The sequence below is a fragment of the Anomaloglossus baeobatrachus genome, chromosome 1 (assembly GCF_048569485.1).
Source record: "Anomaloglossus baeobatrachus isolate aAnoBae1 chromosome 1, aAnoBae1.hap1, whole genome shotgun sequence".
In the NCBI taxonomy this organism is placed as follows: domain Eukaryota; kingdom Metazoa; phylum Chordata; class Amphibia; order Anura; family Aromobatidae; genus Anomaloglossus; species Anomaloglossus baeobatrachus.
This window is the reverse complement of record NC_134353.1, coordinates 851,760,500-851,783,942: the sequence shown is the minus strand read 5'-3', so window position 1 is coordinate 851,783,942 and position 23,443 is coordinate 851,760,500. Positions and strand designations below refer to the sequence as shown.

At 46.0% G+C, this 23,443-nt stretch overlaps 1 protein-coding gene across 2 annotated transcripts in view; it reads right to left on the bottom strand.

The window, feature by feature from the left end:
- HEXB (hexosaminidase subunit beta) overlaps window positions 1–23,443 on the bottom strand; it is an 87,148-nt gene that overhangs the window by 4,846 nt on the left and 58,859 nt on the right. The window contains exon 11 of one of the 2 annotated variants that reach the window (XM_075325372.1): window positions 19,591–19,765. The exons of the other annotated variant lie outside the window; for it this stretch is intronic. Within the exon in view, the coding sequence (XP_075181487.1) occupies window positions 19,591–19,765 (175 nt within the window). The remainder of the gene's footprint in view (window positions 1–19,590; window positions 19,766–23,443) is intronic. 2 annotated transcript variants of the gene reach the window in all.

The window sequence follows — 23,443 nt, the reverse complement described above, 5'->3', positions numbered from 1 at the left end:
AGCATAAACAGTGTGGGGTTGCATCACCACTGTTAAACTCTCGTTTATCCGGCAAGACCTTAAGACACGAAAAGTGTTTGGGGCCAGGGTGGATAAAAATGTTGTTTTTTTTAAAAAAAAAAAAAAAAAAACGGATTTTTTTGATTTAAATCTGATTTTTTTCAATAAACTGCTTTTTGAGGAAAATATTTTACCATCCAAAGGTTCTTCCATCATGAGATAAAGCGGAGTTGTTTAACTCAGTAGAATAAAGGCTGTATATGTGTAACATTCACAATGCCATGATCTTCCAGAGGTTTCTGTAGGATTAGTGGGCAGTTTCTCTCCTATATTATCACAGACGCTCGCTTTACTTACGCAGTTCTCAAAACTGAATTTGACTCCGCAGAGGTCCCAGCCTCTTCTTCACGGCAAAAATATTACAACATGAACAGAGTTGAGAAAAAGACCTTAATCCTATTGTTCTACAAACCTATGAATACAGAATCAACCCCTTCAGTGCCAAGTGCAAGAAGTTAGACAATATGTTTCTGATTGTTTGGAGTGGAATAGATCTGCACAACACAAGAAGAATGTGAATCTAAGTGTGAGGAGGGGGAAGGGCAAGCAGACAAGAAAATGAAAGTGAAACTTTGAGCACAATACTGCAGCATAGCCACAGACAGACAAGTCTGGATCTGTTTGTGTGTACGATCTGAGGTTTATTACATTCTTTCCTTATAATGGCAGCAGGCCGTAAAAGAGACCCAGTTTGGGAATATTTTAATGAAGCTCCTTCGCCTATTGGTAAGGCAGGCATGCGTGCAAAATGCAAACGATGCAACAAAGAGATGCAAGGCCTGGTGGCGCGAATGAGGCAACATCATGAGAAGTGCGGTGATGAAGATGACCAAAAACACTTTTGAACAGGCAGGATCTTCAGGTTGGTAAACATTTTTATTGAATCCTATTTCTAAAGACTGAACTGTCATGTGTGAGAAAAATTATATTTCTTATTATTACTGCATGTTACTGTCATTTGGTACAGTTATGAAGAAAAACAAATATTCCTTTTGGGGCAGGGGCAGTGATGTGTTGTGTACAATAAGCAGAAATTGTATAATAAACAATAAAATAACAGCATTGACTTTTGTTTAGGGGAATTCATGGATTCTGGAAACTATCCACCTCCAAGATCACCATCATCCTGTTCTACAGTTTCAGAGTTATCCATCCAGGATAGTGCTTCATTAGCAGCAGCAGCATCATCAGACACCCACAGCCACATATCACCATCACCCAAAAGGAAGAAAAAACCTTTACCTCCTGGAACCACCATAGATAGGTTTGTGATAAGAACTAGCAGATTAGAAAAAGTTAATTGATGAAAAAATTGCCCAGTTTATTTATGCAACGAACTCTTCTTTCCGTCTGACTGAGAACCCACATTTCATTAATATGGTTCAGTCACTGAGACCAGGATACAGTCCACCCAGCAGAGCTGATGTTGCAGGGAAACTGCTGGATCAAGTGTATGACAGAGAAATGGAGCAATGTGCAACAGCTCTGGAGGGTAAAATTGTTAACCTAAGTATTGATGGGTGGAATAATGTCCACAATGATCCTATTGTATGTGCTTGTATAACAACAGAAGAAGGTAAAGTCTTCCTTGCACAAACAACTGATACAAGAAGTGGCAGTAAAAGCTATAACGACATGTGAACAAAAATTCAAATGTCTAGTACGCAGTTTGGTCACTGACAATGCTGCAAATGTATCAAAGATGAGAAGAGATTTAGAAGAGCAGGGAGGGAATACAAAGCTGCTAATAACATATGGTTGCAGTGCTCATTTGCTGCACCTCTTAGCCAAAGACTTAAGTGTTCCAGAAATAAAGGCTAATGTTGTTGAAATTGCTAAATACTTCCGTAATAATCATTTTGCTGCAGCAGCTCTGAAAAGGATGGGTGGAACCAAGCTAACGCTCCCACAAGATGTTAGATGGAACTCTGTGGTGGACCGTTTTGAGCAGTATATCAAAAACTGGCCTATTCTGATGACACTTTGTGAAGAAAATCGAGATAAAATAGATGGCACTGTCACGGCCAAAATCCTCAACATTGGGCTTAAGAGAAATGTTGAACATATGCTGAGCTTCCTGAAACCCATCTCTCAAGCTTTAAACAAAATACAGAAAAGAAGGGAATTTTGTTTACTTACCGTAAATTCCTTTTCTTCTAGCTCCAATTGGGAGACCCAGACAATTGACAATTGGGTGTATAGCTTCTGCCTCCGGAGGCCACACCAAGTATTACACTTAAAAGTGTAAAGCCCCTCCCCTTCTGCCTATACACCCCCCGTGCCTCACGGGCTCCTCAGTTTTGGTGCAAAAGCAAGAAGGAGGAAAAGTTATAAATTGGTTTAAAGTGAATTCAATCCAAAGAAATTTCGGAGAACTGAAACCATTGAACATGAACAACATGTGTACACAAAGAACAGCCCGAAGGGAACAGGAGCGGGTGCTGGGTCTCCCAATTGGAGCTAGAAGAAAAGGAATTTACGGTAAGTAAACAAAATTCCCTTCTTTGTCGCTCCATTGGGAGACCCAGACAATTGGGATGTCCAAAAGCAGTCCCTGGGTGGGTAAAGTAAAACCTCGAAATAGAGCTGTAAAATGGCCCCTTCCTACAGGTGGGCAACCGCCGCCTGAAGGACCTGCCTACCTAGGCTGGCATCTGCCGAAGCATAGGTATGCACCTGATAGTGTTTCGTGAAAGTGTGCAGGCTCGACCAGGTAGCTGCCTGACACACCTGCTGAGCCGTAGCCTGGTGCCGCAATGCCCAGGACGCACCCACGGCTCTGGTAGAATGGGCCCTTAGCCCTGAGGGAACCGCAAGCCCAGAAGATCGGTAGGCTTCGAGAATAGGTTCCTTGATCCACCGAGCCAGGGTTGATTTGGAAGCCTGTGACCCTTTACGCTGGCCAGCGACAAGGACAAAGAGTGCATCCGAGCGGCGCAGGGGCGCCGTACGAGAAATGTAGAGTCTGAGTGCTCTCACCAGATCTAACAAGTGCAAATCCCTTTCACATTGGTGAACTGGATGAGGACAAAAAGAGGGTAAGGAGATATCCTGATTGAGATGAAAGGGGGATACCACCTTAGGGAGAAATTCCGGAACCGGACGCAGAACCACCTTGTCCTGGTGAAACACCAGGAAAGGGGCTTTGCATGACAGCGCTGCTAGCTCAGACACTCTCCGAAGTGATGTGACTGCTACTAGGAAGGCCACTTTCTGCGAAAGGCGTGAGAGAGGAATATCCCTCATTGGCTCGAAAGGTGGTTTCTGAAGAACCATCAGCACCCTGTTCAGATCCCAGGGTTCTAACGGCCGCTTGTAAGGAGGGACTATGTGACAAACCCCCTGCAGGAACGTGCGGACCTGTGGAAGTCTGGCTAGGCGCTTCTGAAAGAACACAGAGCGCTGAGACTTGTCCCTTAAGGGAGCAGAGCGACAAACCTTTTTCTAATCCGGATTGAAGGAAGGAAAGAAAAGTGGGCAAGGCAAATGGCCAGGGAGAAAAACCCTGATCAGAGCACCAAGATAAGAATATCCTCCACGTCCTGTGGTAGATCTTGGCGGACGTTGGTTTCCTAGCCTGTCTCATAGTGGCAATGACCTCTTGAGATAACCCTGAAGACGCTAGGATCCAGGACTCAATGGCCACACAGTCAGGTTGAGGGCCGCAGAATTCAGATGGAAAAACGGACCTTGAGACAGCAAGTCTGGTCGGTCTGGTAGTGCCCACGGTTGGCCCACCGTGAGATGCCACAGATCCGGGTACCACGACCTCCTCGGCCAGTCTGGAGCGACGAGGATGGCGCGGCGCCAGTCGGACCTGATCTTGCGTAACACTCTGGGCAACAGTGCCAGAGGAGGAAACACATAAGGGAGTTGAAACTGCGACCAATCCTGAACTAAAGCGTCTGCCGCCAGAGCTCTGTGATCTTGAGACCGTGCCATGAATGTCGGGACCTTGTGGTTGTGCCGGGACGCCATTAGGTCGACGTCCGGCATCCCCCAGCGGCAACAGATCTCCTGAAACACGTCCGGGTGAAGGGACCATTCCCCTGCGTCCATGCCCTGGCGACTGAGAAAGTCTGCTTCCCAGTTTTCTACGCCCGGGATGTGAACTGCGGATATGGTGGAGGCTGTGGCTTCCACCCATAGCAGAATCCGCCGGACTTCCTGGAAGGCTTGCCGACTGCGTGTTCCGCCTTGGTGGTTGATGTAAGCCACCGCTGTGGAGTTGTCCGACTGAATCCGGATCTGCCTGCCCTCCAGCCACGGCTGGAACGCCTTTAGGGCAAGATACACTGCCCTTATCTCCAGAACATTGATCTGAAGGGAGGACTCTGGCTGAGTCCAAGTACCCTGAGCCCTGTGGTGGAGAAAGACCGCTCCCCACCCTGACAGGCTCGCGTCCGTCGTGACCACAGCCCAGGATGGGGGCAGAAAGGATTTCCCCTTCGACAGAAGTGGGAAGAAGCCACCACTGAAGGGAAGCCTTGGCTGCCCGAGACAGGGAGACGTTCCTGTCGAGGGACGTCGACTTCCTGTCCCATTTGCGGAGAATGTCCCATTGAAGTGGACGCAGATGAAACTGCGCAAAATGAACTGCCTCCATTGCTGCTACCATCTTCCCTAGGAAGTGCATGAGGCGCCGCAAGGGGTGTGACTGGCCTTGAAGGAGAGATTGCACCCCTGTCTGCAGTGAACGCTGTTTGTCCAGCGGAAGTTTCACCATCGCTGAGAGAGTATGAAACTCCATGCCAAGATATGTCAGTGATTGGGCCGGTGTCAGATTTGACTTCGGAAAATTGATGATCCATCCGAAACTCTGGAGAGTCTCTAGAGCAATGCTCAGGCTGTGTTGGCATGCCACTTGAGAGGGTGCCTTGACAAGCAGATCGTCTAAGTAAGGGATCACCGAGTGTCCCTGAGAGTGCAGAACTGCTACTACTGTTGCCATGACCTTGGTGAAGACCCGTGGGGCTGTCGCCAAGCCGAAAGGCAGTGCCACGAACTGAAGGTGTTCGTCCCCTATGGCGAAACGCAGGAAGCGCTGATGCTCTGGAGCAATCGGTACGTGGAGATAAGCATCTTTGATGTCAATTGATGCTAGAAAATCTCCTTGGGACATTGAGGCGATGACGGAGCGGAGCGATTCCATCCGGAACCGCCTGGTTTTTACATGTTTGTTGAGCAGTTTTAGGTCCAGAACAGGACGGAAGGATCCGTCCTTTTTCGGCACCACGAACAAGTTGGAGTAAAAACCGTGACCCTGTTGCTGAAAAGGAACAGGGATCACCACTCCTTCTGCCTTCAGAGTGCACACCGCCTGAAGAAGAGCATCGGCTCGCTCGGGGGGCGGCGATGTTCTGAAGAACCGAGTCGGAGGACGAGAGTTGAACTCTATCCTGTAACCGTGAGACAGAATGTCTCTCACCCAACGGTCTTACCTGTGGCAGCCAGGCGTCGCAAAAGCGGGAAAGCCTGCCACCGACCGAGGATGCGGTTTGGGGAGGCCGAAAGTCATGAGAAGGCCGCTTTGGGAGCGGTTCCCCCGGCGGTCTTTTTAGGACGTGACTTAGACCGCCATGAATCGGAGTTCCTCTGATCCTTCTGAGGCCTTTTGGACGAGGAGAATTGAGACCTGCCCGCGGACCGAAACCTCGATTGTACCTTCCGTGGTTGAGGTCTGTTTGGTTTGGACTGGGGTAAGGATGAATCCTTTCCCTTGGATTGTTTAATGATTTCATCCAATCGCTCACCAAACAGACGGTCGCCAGAAAATGGCAAACCGGTTAAGAACTTTTTGGAAGCAGAGTCTGCCTTCCATTCACGTAGCCACATGGCCCTGCGGACTGCCACCGAATTGGCGGATGCTACTGCCGTACGGCTCGCAGAGTCCAGGACAGCATTAATGGCGTAGGACGCAAACGCCGACGCCTGAGAGGTTAAGGACACCACTTGCGGAGCAGACGTACGTGTGACTGCATTAATCTGCGCATGACAAGCTGAGATGGCTTGGAGTGCCCATACGGCTGCGAATGCTGGAGCAAAAGACGCGCCGATAGCTTCATAGATGGATTTCAACCAGAGCTCCATCTGTCTGTCAGTGGCATCTTTGAGTGAAGCCCCATCTTCCACTGCAACTATGGATCTAGCCGCCAGTCTGGAGACTGGAGGATCCACCTTGGGACACTGAGCCCAGCCCTTGACAAAGTCAGGGGGGAAGGGATAACGTGTATCCTTAAGGCGCTTGAAAAAACGCTTATCTGGACAAGCTCGGTGTTTCTGGACTGCCTCTCTGAAGTCAGAGTGATCCAGAAACGTACTCAATGTACGCTTGGGAAACCTGAAACGGAATTTCTCCTGCTGAGAAGCCGACTCCTCAATTGGAGGAGCTGGTGGAGAAATATCCAACACCTGATTGATGGTCGCTATAAGGTCATTCACTATGGCGTCACCTTCAGGTGTATCTAGGTTGAGAGCGGCATCAGGATCAGAATCCTGATCTGCTACCTCCGCTTCATCATCCAGAGAGTCCTCCTGCTGAGACTCCGAACAGTGTGATGAGGTCGAGGGAATTTCCCAGCGAGCCCGTTTAGGCGGCCTGGGACTGCGGTCCGTGTCAGAGACCTCACCCTGGGACCTATGGGTCACCCCAGGAGCACTTTGCTGCTCCAACTGAGGGGGGCCTGGGGTCAATGATTGAACAGTGCCCGTGGCCTGAGTCACCGGTCTGGACTGTAAGGCTTCTAGTATCTTAGCAGACCATTTATCCATACTCTCAGACAGTTTGTCAGCAAATACTGCAAACTCCGTCCCTGTCACCTGGACAGTGGTAGCAGGTGGTTCCACCTGGGCCACCAGTAGCAGAGGCTCCGGCTGAGTAAGTGCCACAGGGGCCAAGCATTGCACACAATGAGGATCGGTGGAACCTGCCGGTAGTATAGCCGCACATGAGGTACAGGTTGCAAAGTAAGCCTGTGCTTTGGCACTCTTGCTTTTTGCGGACGACATGCTGTTGTCTCCTCTGAGTACAATCCAGGAGGGTATATAGCCAAAAATCAACAGTGCGACCGTACAGCGTAAATGTATAGCATATAAGCATATATATATATATATATATGTACACTTCGGCACTCAGTGGGGCCAGCACCCAGGTGCTGCTTACCGACCGCTCAAAGCGGTTGTGTGATCACCAGATTCCCTTGCCTGGGCCTCCCAGAGCCGTGTTGTCTCTCCTCTCCAGCGTCAGAAGTGCTGACAGGAATGGCTGCCGGCGTTCTGTGGGGAGGAGGGGGCCGTGGGCGTGCCCCAGAAAGTGCGGGAATCTAATGCCCCACTGAGCTGAGTGAGGGGGGAGGAGGATACAGAGTATGCTCCAGCCCTCAGCGCTGACGTCCTGTGCAGCGTCCCGCCCTTCCCCTGACTGGCAGGCCTGGGGGCGGGAATATGCGATACTAGGCCGCAAAAGCCGGGGACTAAAGTTATAAGCGCGGCCGGCAAATAAGCGCGGCCGGCGCGGTAGTCCCCGGCGCACTAACACACCCAGCAGTGCTGCAGTGTGTATGGCACAAGCGCTCCATGCGCTGTCCCCCAGGGGGACACAGAGTACCTTGTCCCTGACGATACCCGGCTCCTGTCCAGCAGATTCCCCAGGGGCTGCGGAGGGAGCACGGTCTCAGTGCCTGGAGACCGATTAGGATCCCACTTCACCCAGAGCCCATTAAGGGATGGGGAAGGAAAACAGCATGTGGCTCCTGCCTGTGTACCCGCAATGGGTACCTCAACCTTAACAGCACCGCCGACCAGAGTGGGGTGAGAAGGGAGCATGCTGGGGGCCCTGTTATGGGCCCTCTTTTCTTCCATCCGACCTAGTCAGCAGCTGCTGCTGACCAAGATGTGGAGCTATGCGTGGATGTCAGCCTCCTTCGCACAAAGCATGAAAACTGAGGAGCCCGTGAGGCACGGGGGGTGTATAGGCAGAAGGGGAGGGGCTTTACACTTTTAAGTGTAATACTTTGTGTGGCCTCCGGAGGCAGAAGCTATACACCCAATTGTCAATTGTCTGGGTCTCCCAATGGAGCGACAAAGAAATAGCTGTTTTATTGCGGATGCTGTTGAAATTTGGAAGGAACTGAGTGAACACTTAAAAACAGAACTACGCATGGACAGAATTAAATTACAAGCAGTAAACAAACGAATGGGACAAGCACTGACTCCAGCTCATTTTTTGGCAAATATTGTCAATATCCAATATCAGGGTCAAAATCTAAGTGCAGAGGAAGAGGAGTTAGCTATGACATGGGTATCCAGCAATCATCCATCTTTAATGCCAACTATAATAAACTTCAGAGATAAGGGGGAACCATTCAAGAAATATATGTTTGCTGAAGATATTTTAAGGAAGGTCACACCAGTAAACTGGTGGAAGTCACTTAAGCGCTTGGATTTAGAGACTGTTCAAGTAATGATTTCACTTTTAACAGCAGTAGCTTCTTCTGCAGGCGTTGAAAGAATATTCTCTTCCTTTGGACTCATTCATTCTAAATTGAGAAATCGGTTGGGACCCAATAAAGCAGGAAAGCTTGTTTTTCTTTTCCGGATTATGAATAGGAACAAAGAAGAAGATGATGATGAAGATGACGACAAGTGAGCAACAGAGGACAGCAGGAACAGTAGTATTTAAGTTTTTCATGTGTCGGCTGGGCTGACAGTCTAAGTTTCTTAAAATATATATATATTTTGTTTAGCCAAATTAGTTAACAAACATGGATGTTTGTTTAAGCAAATAACTTATGCTGTAATATTATTGTTTCAGTTGAATAAATTATTTAAATTGTTATTAAGGTCAAGATTAGTTTTCTCCTTCCTAAGTAAAACAGAACAGTGGTGTCCAAATATGAATGATTAACCCATTAAACTGGGGAGAAAAAAGTAATATAAAAAGTGATTCTAAAAATCTTCATCTACTTGCATGTTAAAGTAGCAAGAACTAGTTTAGGTAGTAACTTTGATTTAAATCACTGATTTAAATCAAGCCTTACTGACTAGTGATTTCAATCGTGATTTAAATCGTGATTTAAATCGTGATTTAAATCAGTTAGATTTAAATCAAATCCACCCTGTTTGGGGCTCTTCAAACAACAGTTCTAGTCTCCCTTCGCTCTTGTTGTTTCCAGTCTCACCCACTAAAAGGACCCTCCCTTTCATCCCAGGCTTCTTCAGGGCAATCAATTCCCTCCACAAGTCAGACATCATTCCTGTTTCCTCTTCAAAAACATTCTTCAGGTTTTTATTCAAACCTGGTTTTTGGTCTCCAAAATGGACGTCTCTGTTCGCCCTATTCTGGACCTAGAGTTATTGAACAAACGTGTCCACCTGCATCACTTCAGGATGGTATCCCTTCAGTCCATTATAGCTTCCATGGAACTTGGAGTTTTTCTGCTCCGTGGACATCCAGTATGCCTACAGATTTCCATTTTTCCGTCTCACCGGAGATTTCTCTGCAGGAATGTCATTTTCAGTTCACAGCGCTCCTCGTCGGTCTTGCCACAGTGCCCAGGGTTTTCACGAAGATAATGGCAGCCGTTATGGCCATTCTTTGGACAAGGGTAATTCTGCTCATTCCCCATCTGGACGACAATTAAAATCAAGGCCTCTTCCCACTCTGAATACCTCAAGAGCATTTAAATTACTCTGAACACTTCACCTCTGTTGGATCGTTAAGTTGAAGTCATCTTTGATCCAGACCCAGCTCCTAAATTTCCTGGGTATGCCAATAGACTCTGCACATGTGGGTTTTTCTCTACCCGAATAAAAGTATTTAGCTCTATAAGTGCGGGATTTGTTCCCTCAAATGCTCCTCTCATATGAGCGTTCTGGGTAAGATGGTAGCCGCAATGAAGGCAGTCCCATTTCTGCAGTTTCCCGCCCTCATTCGAGGCGGAAAGTTTCTGCTGATATATTGGAAGATCATTACAGGGCATGCCAGCCTCCTAGATTAGGGAGCAGTCTTTCATAGCTTTATGGTCCAGGGTTTATGGAACCTTCAGGAAGCATCTCTGCCCCGAGTTCCAGAATTTTGATGGGCAATCTTCTTGGCTCTCCACTGATAGGATATTCTCTTTGGACACCCGACTTGTGCCCAATCTGACAAAAGCCATGGCATACAACCACCAAGGCGGCACTCGAAGTTGGCAGTGATGTCAGAGGTGTCCTGGATTCTATCTTGGGCTGAACAGAATGTTCAGGCAATTTCAGCAATACAAGTTTCCAGAGTAGACAATTGGACTGCCAACTTTCTCAGTCGCAAGGGTCTCGCTGCAGGGGAGTGATCCCTGAATATGACAGTGTTCAACCAGATCTGTCTCAGATGGGGCACTCCCGATATTTATTTAATGGTATCCAGACTGAACAACAAGGTTCCAGACTTTTTATCCAGATCTCGAAATCCCCGAGAGATAGTCGGCTGCAATGCTCTGGTGGACCCAGTTCTCCCTTCCATACCGCTTGCCTACGTTATCCATGATCCCCAACCTGATCAGGATTATCAAAGGAGAAGTGCCTGTCATTCTCGTAGCCCCAGGCTGGCCCACAAGACCCTGGTATGCGGAAATCAACCTTCTCGCAGACATTCTGTGGAAACTTCCAGATCGTTTATAGGGCTCCCTCTTCCACCAGAATTCTCAGTCGCTCAACTTAAAAGCATGGCTGTTGAAGCTGCGGTATTAAGCTCCTCTGAACAGGTCATCTGGACCATGATCAAAGCAAGAAAGCCTTTTTCCTCTAGCCTTACCATCGTACATGGAAAGCAGCCTTTAGTGGCCATGATGCCAACCAGACCGCCCCCATGACTTTCTTAACCCTACCCTTTTGGCCTTCCTACAGTCAAGTCTTGAAGCTGGCTTGTCTCTTAGTTCTCTCAAGGGTCAAGTTTCATCAGTTTCCATTCTTTTGTAGAAACATCTTGTGTCTTGTCCCCGGATCAAGCACTTCTTTCAGGGAGTTTCTCATTCTGTTCCTCCTCATCAGCCCTCAGTGGAATCCTGGGACCTCAACCTTGTTCTGGATGTTTTTCAGAACGCTCCATTCGAACCGCTACTTGAAGTCTCTCTATTCTTTCTCTCCTGGAAGGTTGCCTTTCTTGTAACTATTGGACGAGTGTTCAATCTTGCATCTCTTTCTTGCCATTCTCCTTACCTGGTGTTCCACCAGGGCAAAGTGGTTATGTGTGATTCCATCCTAAGGTGTTTTTTCACCTTAACAAAGACCGTGTACTACCCTCATTTTGTCGGTTTCTCCTTCATCCTTGGGAGAAGTCACTAAACAAGCTGGACCTCGTGACAGCACTAAGTCTACAACTCTCCAGGACAGCACCTTTCAGGCATGCAGATTCTCTGTTCATGATCCCAGACTGTCTTCGCAGAGGCCTTCCTGCCTCCAAAACCACCATTGCTTGCTGGATCTGGGCTGCCATCCTGGAAGCTTATTGGATTAAAGAACGTGCCAACTCAGGGTCACCGCTCAATCCACTTGTGCAGTGGGGGCACCCTGGGCTCTCCATCACCAGGCCCCAGTCTTACAGCTCTACAAAATCGCTACTTGGTCCTCCATTTATAACTTTGCTAAGTTCTACAAGGTTTACACTTATGAAAAAATATGGAGAGCCGAGTTTCATATGGCCAAACATCATTTGAAAAAATAGCTAGTACACCCAAGTAAATATTTATTACAGAAAGATCATATACAAATAGGGGTACTGTTATAAAAATTGGATTCATAAAAGTATATAGCAGTGAAAGGTTACCGAACGGATTAGGTTCGTTACCTATCTACCGCAGTGGCCCAAGCACAGACCTGAGGATTTTTATCTTCTGCCGACCACTGGGACTGCTTTAGGATGTCCCATTGGTTTCATGTGTCCCCCCCAATGACATTACAAGGGAACGAAGATTTTGGGTACTCCTACTAAATTTTTTTTTTTTAGCCTTTATTGGGGGCGGGGAGACAGAGCACCCAACCTTGTGTATAGTTTGAGGTTTCAATTATATTTTCCTGCTGTGTTTTTACTTTACTGTTGCTTCTCCTACTACTTTCTCACTAACTGATTTAGCTTTGTGCCAGCTGGTGGTTTGTACACTGCTAGGAAGGAGCTAAAGTTTATTGCCTAGTGTCAGCAGCATATACCCATGGTTTTCCTGTGTCCCTCAATAAAGGCTTCAAAAAGATTTTACAGTGAGTACCCAATATTTTCTTCTTTTCCATATTTTTTGTAAAGGATCATGTTATCAGAAAATTACCTGGTGGTTAAAAAAAAAAACCAAAAAACAAACAGGTTTTTATGTAGAAACGTGTACATATTCTAATCCTCAAGGAAACCCTTTTTAGATCGAGCCATCTACCCTCTCTCAAAACTCAAAAAGGAGTCAAGTTAGTACTATGAAACTAGTCTAAGGGGGCCATTATCGCTATACATAAATCTTTAGCTGCAAGTATAACTAGAATGGAATCTTACCCAAATGCCAGTTACACCTTTCTTAATCTCTCCAATTAGGATCAGTCTTGTATTTGCAGGTCATTTGTCAATATTCTCTAAACATTGCTGAAGGCTCGACTAGCATTGGCGGTGATCTCAACTTCACCTTGGATAGGGCAGTGGATTCCTCTTTGGGTAGGTCCCCTGTACCCATGTCCCACATTTCAGCAAATATCTAAATTACTTGATGCGCACTTCACGTCTAACATCTTAACCAAGAAATACGAAACTACACTTATTCTGCAGTACACAATTCATGTAACAGAACTAACCCCTTTCTGCTCAGTCATAAAATCATAGAATGGTAGATTTGGAAGGGACCTCAAGGGTCTGCGAGTGCAGGCATTCCTAAATCATCCCAGCTATTTGTTTATCCAGTTTCCGCTTTAAGATTTCCATTGATGGAGACCTCACCACCTCCCTTGGTCGCCTGTTCCACTCCCTGACTGCCCTCACTGTCAGAAAGTTTTTCCTAATTTCTAATCTTAATCTCCTTCCCTTCAATTTCATCCCATTGCTTCTTATACTTCCTTGTGCTAATGAAAATAGGCTGTCTCCCTCTGCACTGTGATTACCTTTCAGATATTTGTAGATTGCTATTAAGTCTCCTCTCAGCCTTCTCTTTCAAACTAAACATTCTTAGTTATTTTAGTCTTTCTTCATACGACATGGTTTAAAGACCTATCATTTTGGTGGCTCTTCTCTGGACTTGCTCCAATATAATCGATGTCTTTCTTGAATTGGGGCCCTCAGAACTGTACATAGTCATTGCTTGCTCTCCTGTGATCCACCAAAATTGACTATAAGCTGGTGAGCTCATGCCCCAGTCTTGCTTATCCAAAGCTTAAATTTAGACCATAAACAAAAACAAAGACTCAAACTCTTGTAGACATATTAAAGGAAATCTGTCAGTCATTTTCAGGTAACACAGAAAAAAACCTGCTAAGAACCGGATTCCAGTGATGTATCACTTACTGGACTGCTTAGTGCAGTTTTGCTAGAATCCTTATTTTCTCTATTATAGATATAGCAGTGCCCAGAGAGCTGCCCTGTGAATGCCACCCATAACCCTGACTGGCAGCATTACACAGATTAGCATGAATGCTGGTCATGTGAAATGTAGTCTGGCAGTGTTAATCTCCTGCAGATAAAAACACTGGATTGCATTGAAATTACAACACAGCCTAATAAGTGACATATCCCTGGAATCAGGCTCTAAGTGGCTACAGTATGCTGCTTTCAGATTAAATAGCAAAAACGTGCTGACAGATTCCCTTTAAAATGAGAAGAGAACAAGATTCTGTAAAAACACTAGTGCATCCCCTCATTTCCCGCCTCAATTACTGCTCCCTCACTTGTAACACTCTTGCATCCCCTCCAATGCATCCTAAACTCTGGGGCCTGATTAGTCCACCTCTCCCCCTGCTATTCCCTGGCCTCTCCACTCTGGGCAATAGGAAGCCAGAGAGGAGATCTGCAAAGACTCCAGTTCAAAACCCTATCCATGACATGAAAAGCCATCCACAACTGGTCTCCATATGTGAGACCTAGTCTCCCGGTACTTACCTGCACGTAAACTCCAATCCTCACAAGATCTCCTTCTCTACTCCCATCGCATCTCCTCCTCCTACAATCTACAAACGCATACAAGATTTCTCCCGTGCATCCCCCATACTCTGGAATGTTGTGGCAGAGAGTTAGAGACTCTCACCTACCGTGGAAACCTTCAAAAGGGAATTTGAAGACCTACGTCTTGACAAGCCTACAACTTGAAGTAACCCTAAGTTCAATCTACCGCTGCATTACCAGTTCTACTCTCACCTACTGTATCCTCACCCATCACCTGTAGACTGTGAGCCCTCATGGGCAGGTTCCTCTCTCCTGTACCTGTCTGTGCCTTGTATTGTTCATGAATATTGTACTTGTTTTATTATGTATACATCTTTTAACATGTAAAAGGACCATGGAATAAATGGTGCTATAATAATAATAATAATTAAAATATCTTGGCATCCGGGTCTTCACTAATCCTACAGATTTTTTTTTTCTTTTAATTACTTACCACTGCTACAGTAGACTCTCGGTGACCTGAAGTCATATCGTTCACAACTATCATGGTTTGGTAGAGTAAAGATCTTAAAAAAATTGATATTTTACCCCAATTTGTCTACCAATACATATTCCCAAATACTATATTTCAAAAAGCACTGAATAAGTTTGTTTGGGGATCTCTCAGACCACAGACTAGCTTCAATATCCTAACTAGATCTAAACAGAGGGGGTGCAGGAATGCCTGACATTGAATGTTACTACCATGGGGCTCTTCTCTCAAGAATCAGACTGGAAATACATCGAAACTAAATCAATGGGTCAAAGTTGAGAAGCTATCTTCTATACTCTGAAGTTCATTACCATGGGACCCCCTATATTATACCTTTAATCTCCAACTTTCTACTTTTTAATGCATTGACATTCTAGGATGGGTCTCATTCGAAGTGCAATCGCTCACATCGACCTGAGCGAATTAGTCCTCATTTTGATAATCCAGCCTTTCCCACTACTATGGGAAGGGATTCATTTCTAGGATGGCATTCAGCAGACTGAGTTGAATTGGGGCAGATGACTGACTCATCTAAGCCTCCTGACGAAGCCACGCCCAGTGAAACGCGCGTCGAGGCCCCGCCCATCACCAACAGCCTGCCTGCGAGCACTTTTAACATGTCTCAAGGTAAATTGCTATAACCTCATTTTATGACATGTTACTGGTATACACTTAGGAAAAGTAGTTCATGGGTGATTTACCCCTTGATTTATTGGTCTTTTCTCTTTCCCTGTCGGCTATTTGGCCTTTGTGTTATCCAATTTCTCCGTGCTTAGCAGCCGTTTTCCATCTGCTGGTGATGTTTGTGCATATTTTTGTGTGACTAAGTTCTGCTCGCCATCGCTGTCTGTCCTTGTGTCACGCAAATTCTATTAATAAACGTTTGTATTTCACTATGCATTTGCTTTGGTCTCCTTTCTCACCAGTGATCTTCCGTTGATTCTGTATATTGGTATAATTGATCACTGGGATTCCTTTAGGTTTAGTGTTCACATTGAGACCCTCCCTTTTAAGGAATTTGTAGGTTTACATTCATCTAAGCTCCCTGCGTTTGCTACTCTGCATGAGGCATCTCTATAATGGACACACACACACACACACACACACGTTCGGATTATGTGTAATGAATCCCAAAGTTATATTCATCGATAAAAACGAACCTAATGCAGGTCAACTGGGAATCCGTGCATTTTTCTTGTTGTGACAAACACTGGAATAGTACTCGGTATTGGGCAAGCATTGTCCGAAAACGAATAGTTACTATTTGTGCTCATCACTACTTCTAAGCTCTCCACCATCTCATCTCTCAAACTTTAGAACATCCTGATGGTTCCCCTGTCAAATGGAGCCCCTGTATATCAAGATGCATGACAAGAGTTTTACATTACTCTGTCACAGTCGGCTCACCATGTGTCAATGTAATTATAAGATGTCAATAGCATGTTATGCTCAAGAAAAGAACTAAAATCTTAACTCGCTGGTACGGATATCCTGAGCTTCCAAACAGAATTTTTCAGATAACTTGCAATGTGTGCTCCAGATGTGGAGGTGGAATTTGTACTATGGCCCATATCACGTGGTCCTACCCTCTCTTGTGGTCCTTTGGGCAGGTAATTTTCGATACTTCATTCCTAGTGACTGGTATTCCATCTGGTTCCAACTACTCAGATTGCGCTCCTGTCATTACTCCCTGATCCATCTCTCGAACTCAATAAAAAAAATCCCTTAAGATTTTTCCCTCATTGCTGCTCAAACAAACCCTAGCAGACAATGGTCCCAGAGATACGTCTGATGGTGATGATATCTGGGCCTTCTTTCTATCCCTGCTCCTGACCAGCCCTGATCTAGTACCCCTTTCTACCCTAACCGGGGTGGGGGGGTAAGGGGGCAGACAAGGGTGTGTAACACCAACAGCGATAGACAGACAGGAGAAACCAAAACTGTCACACAATATGCTCACACAGTAATCAGATAAGTGATAAGGAGGAAACTAAAGCATGGAGGAAATAACCAGACAACAGGAGGAGCAAAACACTGTAAATCACCAAGCTGGGGAAAAAAAAAAAAAAAAAAAAGAAAAAAAAAACCAAAAAAAAAAAAACCAGCACATGGATCAGTATAGCAGAAAGTTATAGTTGGCATAGGAAGACAAATTCCTCCATCTTAAAAAGGTAGGGCGTATCTGTGATGGGTCTACCGCAACGTGATCCAAAAAGTAACCAGCAGGCTAGCAGACATTAACTCCTGCTAGTCCGATCACTAAAGAGCACACTGCCTGTGCAACTCAGAAGCACCAGAGAAAGCATAGTGAGTGTCTGTGGTCTGAACAGCGTCTGATGCAAACACGACACTTGGCGTGTTTAGAGGAAAACAAAATGTGACATACGACTCAAGACCATGACAGCTGGGACCAGTATTTTGGAAAGTCTGGTTTTCTTGGATAGCCTTTAAGGAAGACCCTTTGTTCTCATCATGGCTTTCTTAGATACAGTTTATAATAATCACTTTGAGTGGGTGTGATTGATCATGACCCATTTAAACGCCTTTATTCTGCTGGTCCCCTTCCAATTGTTTCCCTCACCCCCTACTCCCCTCTTTAACTTCTTAAATACCTTGATGATATTAAAATTACCCCCCCCCACCCCTTTAGATCACTATTAATGGTCCTAGGTTAAGACTTCCTATTTGTTATAATGCCTACATAACCAACACTAAGTTATTATATATTTATTGTTTCTTAAACATGTTAAACCTGATTTACCGTAGTTGACATACAATTTGTTAGTAGAATTTTATTATTTTCATAAGGTTTTCTGCAGACTTTTCTTTATGTATAAAGGAAAGTTTTTTTCTTTATTGTAGTTTTATTGTATTTTACTTTTGAAAAATTAAATGCTTTTCTAAAAAGCAAAAAAAAAACACCAAACACACTTGTCCTTGAATTGAAATAGCCCTGAGAACGCATGCTGCTTTAGATGAGACCTCACAAAACACATGACTTGGTCTCGGCTCTTCTCTCAGAAGTGGATTTACTTAAAATAGGAAAAGAGTTAAATATCAGAGTTTTAAAGTCTGGTTCAGACGCGTGCATAAAGTTTTTTTTGTTATCCAGAAAAATAATTTTTTATCCTTATTGTCCTCTGTCAATTTCTTTATCTCCCGATGACATCTCTTTTTAAATAAATCAACAATTAAAAAAAAAATTGTATTTGGCAATGTTAATTGCAATGGAACTTAAAAAAAAAAAAAAGTGGATGGTATGTTTTTTTTAATGAAATCATTAAAGAAGTTGTCCAGTTACCAAAACTGTTTTGTTTTTTTTTGATAAATCTTGCTATTATGTGCCTCTAAACACATCTATCACGTTATTTTACCAATATTATCTTTTATCATGGTCTAGCATAACATCTTCATTTCTGGCTCCAGCTCTGATGGAGTTAATCTCTCTCTTAACTTCCTGTGTTCAGTTACTACAACTTCCATAATCCTTTGCAGTAACTAGCAATCTATCTCCCAACCCATTCTGACTGTTCCCTCCCCTCAGATCTCCACCACAACAGTTCCCTCCCCTCCTTCCTGTGTGCACTGCCTAATCATGGTAATAGAGCTTTTATCCTTTGGTCTTTCTGTGCTGCATGTCACTGTCTCCACTGTGGGACTTGTAGTGCAGGTGACCGGATGATACATGTCACTAACTGCCCCTCTCTGTGATTTCTGCTGCATAGTACCAACTGTATACACTCTCACCTGCACTACAAGTCCCATAGTGGAGACAGTGACATGCAGCACACTATGTGTCAGAGCAGAGCATGTCACTGTCTCCACTCTGGGACTTGTAGTGCAGGTGAGAGTGTATACAGTTGGTACTATGCAGCAGAAATCACAGAGTGAGACAGTGACATGTATCATCCGGTCACCTGCACTACAAGTCCCATAGTGGAGACAATTAGTGACATGCAGCAAACTATGTGTCAGAGCAGAGCATGTCACTGTCTCCACTCTGGAACTTGTAGTGCAGGTGACAGAGTGGAGCAGATTGGTCCCATGCAGCTGTGCTGCTGGTGGGAGTATATGATCACACTGCCGACACCGCCCGTTCTCCTGACAGCTGAGCATAGCGGGCGGGTGGACAGTGTGATCAGATACTTGCGTGACAGGGGGGATTTCAGTGGAGGAAACCCCCCCTGTACTCCACACTGGAGCCCGTACCTGCCACAGCTGAATGCTGGTAAGCGCGCGCTCTGCCTTCACCGCTCCACAGTAAAGTCCTCCGGATCCTCCCCTCGATGCTGGGCTGTGACGTGCGGTAGTCACCGCCCACAGCCCTGTCAGTCACTGTGAGTGGCGCCGGCCTCCTGTGACGTACCCGTCTTGTTTGAGAGCCCGGAAATGCCGGGACGTCAGAGGATGCCGGCGGCCACAGCTCCAGGCGGTCATGTGACAGGCACTGAGCGTGCAGGATAGCGCCGCTCAGTGCCAGAAATGGAAATAGAGGCTATTGAAGAAGATGCAGACAATGGTAAGTGAAAATCATTGGGGGGAAAAAAAAAATGGGTGGACCACCCCTTTAAGATTAACGAGAGAGTCTGAACCAAAAAACAGAACTATTGCATTCTGTAGTTTTCACATAGTCACTCAGTCCATGTGGAAAAAAAAAACCCCAAAAAACAAACCCCACAACTGCTCATCAGGACAGCCCTATTTAATAACATTGGTCCATGTACCGTATATGAGATATTAACTCAGACCGCACTGGTAGGTAAAGTACACTTGTCTGAACCTAGACTAAAGCCGGAGAACATAAGGAGCTAGGTATAGGAGAAGAATGAGGTTAATGTAGGGTTAAAAAAAACAAAAAAACAGACTAATGAGAAGAATGAATATTAAAAAGTTAACAAACCATTGAAATTAAGCGGCTCAACTTTGTAGTATCTCTGCCAGTCCTGTCCATAGCTAATATAATCTAGGTACCAGGGGGCCGAGAGGATGGCAGACAAGCCCGCATCTGTCACATTGTACAATTCTTCATTATAGTTTTCTCCCTTCCACACCTCCACTATAGTGTCAGGGTTAATCTGGAAAAATTGCAACAGACAAGAGTTTAATAGGAATGTGAAGGTAACTCTAGTTATCACGCGTCTTTACAGATATGAGCCCTGTCAGACTCCGGCCACACAGGCTTCTTCTAGAGTGAAGGCCACAGTTTCTGCCCATGTGGGACACAACTGGTCACAGTCTGGGACCTTCATAAGAGCAGTCTGCCTGCAACATGACCGATCTGTAATAACTGTGCGACTTAATGGCAAAATGTAGAATTGGTGGTGGAAGGTTGAACTAGATGGACCTACCGTAGGTCTTTTTTTCAATCTATGTAATTTACAAGTATAGCAGCACTGGCTGGATCTCGTCCCATGTAAAATAAACTTTGGTAAATGGTGAAGACTGTGGCACATGATTTCTACATTTTACAATGTACCTGTGCCTTCACAAGAAAGCTATAATTTTGTTTTTACAGACAACCAGCAGTGCGGACCACCCAAAATCTGTGTTGTGGGCTACACTAATCCAAGCAGAGTCCTTCTCCGGCGGCTAGGCTACATCTTCAGTATGGGAGCGAGCATCTTGAGAGTGAAATCTATAAAAACCTATGATGCTCGCCCAGCACTAATATGTAAGTTCAGAACAGCGACGAGAGCTTTGGCCATGTATATTAGATAGATGTTGACCAAATGTCATCCCACCCAACAACGGAACATCTCTTCAGTGGGAAGAGAGGAATAAGCCACTGTCAAATTGTTTCCAGATGTGTATCTGCCATGGAGAAATAAATCATCTTTCTTTGCCACGACTACGGCCATCTGGGTAGTCGGGACACCTTCCATAAACTAAATCGTCAAATAAAATTAATGGATCTAGCAGATTCATCGGTCATTCATCTACTTGATCTTTGCCAGATGGTACACAGACGACAGTCAGGATGTCTCCAAAAAATGTTAACAGAAATGTTGGCTGAACTTGCCAAAATTAACAAATTTGTATGGATATTGCACCTTAAGCTGAGATATGTGCACCGTCAACCAAATCCTAAGTGACATCACCTATATACTGTATGTGTTATCCTAGTACATAGAATAGTAGCCTATGTATGGATACTTTAAGGGCATGTGCACAATCAGGACCCGCTGTGTCCTTGACGTGGCGGGTCCGGACCTGCGAGGCCGCAAGGATCCTCCGCATGAGGCTGCAGCTGCTCGTGCCCATGATCTGGGCTCTGGCAGTTGCGGCTTCTTTCTGTGTTCTCCCTGTGGACACTTACATTTCCGCAACAAATAATTGACATGCTGAGGCTTGGGAAGCCGCACCGCAGGTCAGTTTTCACTGAGGGAGAAACAAGCACAGTGGGCATGGGATTTGTAGAAATCTCATCTACTGTGCTTATACTGCACAATGCAGCGAAAAACACACTGCATCCAAAATGCTGTGAACCCTGATCGTGGGCACGCAGCCTTATTCTGTTATCGAAACCTGAACACTTTCAGCCGTTAAGTGAAGTTAATGCTTTCGATATTAACAAATGAGGTGATTCATGGATATCTGTTAATGGAAAAGATAAAAGCAAAGCAGCGGCACCTTTGGTTTCCTAATGGTGATTTTAGAATGATAACATCTCATGACTTTCAATTACTGGCCTGCATACACTGGATTAGCAGGTCTATCAGCAGCCACTGGATAATGTCAGAGGGCAATGTCAGCAAAAGCACAAAATGAAGGGAATTTTGTTTACTTACCGTAAATTCCTTTTCTTCTAGCTCCTATTGGGAGACCCAGACAATTGGGTGTATAGCTTCTGCCTCCGGAGGCCACGCAAAGTATTACACTTTAAAAAGTGTAACCCCTCCCCTCTGCCTATACACCCTCCCGTGGATCACGGGCTCCTCAGTTTTGGTGCAAAAGCAGGAAGGAGAAAACTTATAAATTGGTCTAGGGTAAATGCAATCCGAAGGATGTTCGGAGAACTGAAAACCATGAACCAAAAGAACAATTCAACATGAACAACATGTGTACACAAAAGAACAACCAGCCCGAAGGGCACAGGGGCGGGTGCTGGGTCTCCCAATAGGAGCTAGAAGAAAAGGAATTTACGGTAAGTAAACAAAATTCCCTTCTTCTTTGTCGCTCCATTGGGAGACCCAGACAATTGGGACGTCCAAAAGCAGTCCCTGGGTGGGTAAAAGAATACCTCAATAAAAAGAGCCGAAACGGCCCCCTCTTACAGGTGGGCAACCGCCGCCTGAAGGACTCGCCTACCTAGACTGGCGTCTGCCGAAGCATAGGTATGCACTTGATGGTGTTTCGTGAAAGTGTGCAGACTAGACCACGTAGCTGCTTGACACACCTGCTGAGCCGTAGCCCGGTGCCGCAATGCCCAGGACGCACCCACGGCTCTGGTAGAATGGGCTTTCAGCCCTGAAGGAAGCGGAAGCCCAGAAGAACGGTAGGCTTCGAGAATCGGTTCCTTGATCCACCGAGCCAAGGTTGACTTGGAAGCCTGCGAACCCTTACGCTGGCCAGCGACAAGGACAAAGAGCGCATCTGAACGACGCAGGGGCGCCGTGCGAGACACGTAGAGTCGGAGTGCTCTCACCAGATCTAAGGAGTGCAAATCCTTTTCACATTGGTGAATTGGATTAGGGCAAAATGAAGGCAAGGAGATATCCTGATTGAGATGAAAAGGAGATACCACCTTAGGGAGAAATTCCGGGACAGGACGCAGAACCACCTTATCCTGGTGAAAAACCAGGAAGGGGGCTTTGCATGACAGCGCTGCAAGCTCAGACACTCTCCGGAGTGATGTAACTGCCACTAGAAAGGCCACCTTCTGCGAAAGACGTGATAAAGAGACATCCCGCAGCGGCTCGAAAGGTGGTTTCTGAAGAGCCGTTAGCAACCTGTTAAGATCCCAGGGTTCCAGCGGACGCTTGTAAGGTGGGACTATGTGGCAAACTCCCTGCAGGAACGTGCGGACCTGCGGAAGCCTGGCTAGGCGCTTTTCAAAAAAAAAAATACGGAGAGCGCCGATACTTGGCCCTTGAGAGAGCCGAGTGACAAACCCTTGTCCATTCCGGATTGAAGGAATGAAACAAAAGTGGGTAAGGCAAACGGCCATGGAGGAAAACCGTTATCAGAGCACCAGGATAAGAAGATTTGCCAAGACCTGTAATAGATCTTGGCGGACGTTGGTTTCCTGGCCTGTCTCATGGTGGCAATGACATCCTGAGATAACACTGAAGACGCTAGGAGTCAGGACTCAATGGCCACACAGTCAGGTTGAGGGCCACAGAATTCAGATGGAAAAACGGGCCTTGTGACAGCAAGTCTGGGCGGTCTGGAAGCGCCCACGGTTGACCCACCGTGAGATGCCACAGATCCGGGTACCACGACCGCCTCGGCCAGTCTGGAGCGACGAGAATGGCGCGACGGCAGTCGGACCTGAACTTGCGTAACACTCTGGGCAGCATCGCCAGAGGAGGAAACGCATAAGGCAGTCGAAACTGCGACCAATCCTGAACTAACGCGTCCGCCGCCAGAGCTCTGTGATCCTGAGACCGAGCCATGAATGCCGGGACTTTGTTGTTGTGCCGTGACGCCATGAGATCGACGTCCGGCGTTCCCCAGCGGCGACAGATCTCTCGAAACACTTCTGGGTGCAGAGACCATTCCCCCGCATCCATGCCCTGACGACTGAGAAAATC